This window comes from Plectropomus leopardus, unplaced genomic scaffold, assembly GCF_008729295.1.
Source record: "Plectropomus leopardus isolate mb unplaced genomic scaffold, YSFRI_Pleo_2.0 unplaced_scaffold1547, whole genome shotgun sequence".
NCBI classification, from domain to species: Eukaryota; Metazoa; Chordata; class Actinopteri; order Perciformes; family Serranidae; genus Plectropomus; species Plectropomus leopardus.
Window position 1 is genome coordinate 1 of NW_024616578.1, and position 4,737 is coordinate 4,737.

The 4,737-nt window shown below is 47.1% G+C and overlaps 1 protein-coding gene across 1 annotated transcript; it reads left to right on the top strand.

Annotated features, from left to right (window-relative positions):
- Positions 1 to 543: 543 nt before the first annotated feature.
- Positions 544 to 4,208, top strand: LOC121964390 (disks large homolog 4-like; the record flags this gene model as incomplete). Its single annotated transcript, XM_042514598.1, has 5 exons — positions 544 to 594; positions 1,916 to 2,040; positions 2,365 to 2,534; positions 2,711 to 2,847; positions 4,058 to 4,208. Coding segments are annotated over 5 exons (634 nt in total), but the record flags the coding sequence as incomplete, so codon positions are not given.
- Positions 4,209 to 4,737: the final 529 nt, after the last annotated feature.

Sequence of the window (4,737 nt, forward strand, 5' to 3'; positions counted from 1 at the left end):
GTGAGCTGTAACTGTCTCTGTCTCTGCTGTCAGTGTGTCTCTCTCCCTCTCTTTCTGTTATATAACTGACACCGAGACACAGTCACACCGAGACACCGAGACACAGTCACACCGAGACAGTCACTGTCAATACTGTAGTTTTCTGTGTGTAAATGAATGAATGATTGTTGTAGTTTTCTGTGTGAATGAATGATTGTTGTAGTTTTCTGTGTGAATGAATGATTGTTGTAGTTTTCTGTGTAAATGAATGAATAATTGTTGTAGTTTTCTGTGTGAATGAATGAATGATTGTTGTAGTTTTCTGTGTGAATGAATGAATCGGTGTGAAAGTATTCAGCTCTGTGATTCATGATCCATCAGACTCCTGCAGGAAGTGATGTAATAATCTGAGGGAGAGCGAGATGGTCGCCATGGCTACAGTGACCGTTGCCTAGGTGACCGCCCCCCTGAGGGCTCAACAGCTGTTACCATGGCGTTGCCGTGGAGACGAGCAGTCAGCAGAGAGATGCTGCATGTGATTAAAATCTGCTTCTGTTTTTACAGATGAACGGATCCGAGGGAGAACTGGAGTACGAGGAGATCACTCTGGAGAGGGTGAGACACACACACACACAAAATATATACACAATATACACAAAATATACACTACAGAGTACAGGTGTGAGGATAACGCTCACACGTTAACAATGACTGAGCTCAGAGTTATTTTGGTGTCGACTGTTTTTAGAAACTGTCGCTCTGCGTTTAAAAGCTGCAGAAATAAACTCCACTCGGCTGACAGCAGCAGGTTATTTTTAACTCTCTGCCGGTTATTTTGGGAACAGTTCAGACATCACGCTGCTGAACTTTAACGTGATGCTGGCGTTCACACAGTCACAGCTGCTCATCTTACCAAACCGACACACGTTAGCAGCCAAAGGGTTAATGTCACACAAACACTAACACAGCTCACATCCGAAACTGTGATGTTTCCTCAAAAGCTCTGAATCTTTTAAAACTCCTTCAACAAACCAAACAGAGTAACATCAGACAGTTTTTACCTCTTTTTTGGTGGCACGACTGAAACTGAGTCCTCAACATCTGCTCCTTTCAGACATGTTCTCATTCTGAGTCATCACATGCTGCCGCTCTGTCAGTCAACCTCCACGTCTGCATATCACGCTCTAGGTATCCTTCTGCGTCTGCATATCACGCTCTAGGTATCCTTCTGTGTCTGCATATCACGCTCTAGGTATCCTTCTGCGTCTGCTGTTGACGTTTCAGGATGCTGCTACTGTGACTCCTGCAGGAAAGACCGGGTTTGTTGGATCCATCCACCGATCCTATAGGCGCCCTGAGCTCCTTTTATTACGTTACCGGCAGCGTTTCAACCTGATGCCGTCCTGCCACGTTTCAGGCAAACATGGCCAGCCACCCAGTGATGTAGAGTAATGTAATAACAACGCGACCGGCTCTGTCCGGTCCCCGTCTCGGAGGACGCTGTCCAGTGGTGCATCATGCACACGTGAAAAAGTGCAGAGCTATTATACGAGTTCAGAATGAGTTTGGTGAATCAAAAAAAAGTTCAATCCAGCCACGTTACAAACTAACGTCCCCCGCCGACGTATCGTTATATTTAATGACTTCAGACTGAGTCTGTTTCAGACTGATGAAGACGCAGAACAGGAAGCAGCTCTGCAGCGAGGCTCCTTTACTTTCTAACTGCTGTGTTTTACCGAAACGGCGCTCAGGGTTTCAGTTTCTCTGTGATCTCAAACAGTTTTAAAACACTGCACGAAGCTCTTACAGCATCTGGCTCCGCCCATATGAAGGTGTACATCAGACCCAGGTGCATGCTGGGAAGCTTCTGCAGATGCTGCAGGTGGATCAAAATGTGTGTGTGTGTGTGTGTGTGTGTGTGTGTGTGTGTGTTCAGGGTAACTCTGGTCTGGGCTTCAGCATCGCAGGAGGAACTGATAATCCTCACATCGGAGACGACCCGTCCATCTTCATCACCAAGATCATCCCCGGAGGAGCCGCCGCCCAAGACGGACGCCTCCGGTACAAAATACACACACACACACACACACACACACACACACACACACACACACACACAAACAGAAACAGACACACACACACACACACACACACACAAAGACACACACACACACACACACAGAAACACACACAAACACACACACACACACACACACACAGAAACACACACACACACACACACACTCAGAAACACACACACACACAAACAGAAACAGACACACACACACACACACACACACCGGTCTGCTCAGCCCTCAAAGGCCTGAAACTAGACCCTGACCCAGCACCCTAACCTGGGCCTCCTCTCTCTCTCTCGCTCTCCAGGGTGAACGACAGCATCGTATTCGTGAACGATGTGGATGTTCGTGAGGTCACTCACTCCATCGCCGTGGAGGCGCTGAAGGAGGCGGGGCCTGTGGTCAGGCTGTACGTCCTGCGGCGACGCCCACCGAGCGAACGCATCGCTCAGATCAAACTGATGAAGGGCCCTAAAGGTAGGAAAGGAGACGAGGAGACGAGGAGACGAGGGGGCGGCTGAGTCGTAGTTCACGGCACAGATTTCACAGCATCCGTGGGTTTGATTTTCATAAATGAATTCCACTTTGAACTGTCCCTGTCCCCTCTGGTCCTCCTTTGGTCCCCCTTTGGTCCTTGTCCCTGTCTGGTCCAGGTCTGGGCTTCAGTATAGCGGGTGGCGTGGGGAACCAACACGTTCCCGGAGACAACAGCATCTACGTCACCAAGATCATCGAGGGCGGAGCGGCGCACCGCGACGGACGGCTACAGATCGGGGACAAAATACTGGCAGTACGTAAACTCCCTCCTGCTGTGTATCCGGAGCTTTTAAAGCTGTGACATCATCACCCCAAAATAAACGAATAAATAACAATAATAATAAATCTGTAGTTCAGAGGTTTCCAGACTTTACCTCGGCATCTTTCTGCAGTGGTCGATGGTTGGAGGTGATGATGGAGCGCCGAGCGAGCACAGATTCATCATGATCTTTTATTTTGGTAACTTTAAAAATGCCAAAGGCAGCATGATTTCAGGAGGTTTGTCAGGTTCATTCTCGGGAAGAGAAAGCACGAAGGAATTTCTTTAAATTTGGCACAAATGACCATTTGGCGTAAACGATGAACTGAGCAGATTTCGGTTTGAAAACATCACTGTGACTTACGTCCTAACCTTAACAACATCTCCAACCTACACTTGATGTTGATGAACTGATCAGAATTTGGTGGTCAAGGGTCAAAGGTCATGGTCACTGTGATCTTGCATGTGTGTTGCTCTCATAAACATGATTTCATGACATCATGAGGGAATTTCTTCAAATTTGGCACAAACGTTCGGTCCGACTTATCGATGAACTGGTTATAATTAGGTGGTCCCCTGACCTCAGGAACATGTTTGTGGCCATAACTGAGGAACTCATTCACTAATTATGACGAAATTTGACACAAATGTCTAACAGGATCAAATGAAGAAGCGATGATATTTTAAATCCCAAAGGTGAAAGGTCAGCTGTGACATCATGATGTTTTCAGGGTCAAATCTCAGGAGCAGAACAGGACATTTGGTCAAACATGAAACAAACAACAAGAAAGACGAACGAAAGCAGAATTTTTCATTAGATACAAACATGCTGTGAACTTTGGAGAAAATCACATCTGTCTTTGGTCGATACATTTCTCTTTGATAGATTTCCCTTTTTTGGACAAACTTCTCTTTGATAAATTTCTCTTTTTTGGACAAACTTCTCTTTGATAAATTTCTCTTTTTTGGACAAACTTCTCTTTGGGTGATAATTTTCTCTTTTTAGGATAAATCTGGACTTTTGCTGTGAGTTTTTGGAAACGTTTGGATCAGACACAGTTAGTACAGTCAGAAGAAACCTGCAGCCTCCTCGTATCAGTAAACTCTGTTTTACTCTTTGCAGCCGAGCAGCGTCTAAACGTTGAGTTCGAGCGTCTCGTTCTGATGAAGCTTTGAACCGTTTGTTGACCTTTGACCCCGGCAGGTGAACCACGTGTCCCTGGAGGACGTCCTGCATGAGGACGCCGTGGTGGCCCTGAAGAACACGGGGGAAGTGGTCTACCTGAAGGTGGCCACGCCCACCTCGCAGTACATCCACCCAGCTGATCGATACAGCCCCCCCGACCTGACCAGCTGTACGTACACTTCCTGTTTGTCACACCTGCGACACACAAACATCCTGAAACAACCGTGGATCTGTTATAAATCTGGATACAGCTGTGGGGGCGGGGCCTCGTGCACTCCTATGACAGCTGCTCGTTGGCGCATACGGCAGAGAAAACTCTTTTTCGGGGTTAGGAAATGTGTAAAGTACCCGGATCTACTGGCCCATAGAGCAGCGTGGTAGAGATGAACGGCTGCCGAACGCAGCTGAGCGGGTAACTCCCACCAGCCGAGCGAAAAGTCTTTCTGGGCCAGAGTCATCACGTGACCGACTCTAACGGTGTAATCCCACTTTCGACCACTATGTAGATTTTGCATCAACACAAAGTGCACTTCCTGGGGGCCTGGAAACAACACCGAAACATCAGCGTAACAACACCGAAACAACAGAGAAGCATTACGGAAACATCAGTGTAACGACACCAAAACAACAGCGTAACAACACAGAAATATCAGCTAAACAACACCGAAACATTACAACATAACAACACTGAAACAACA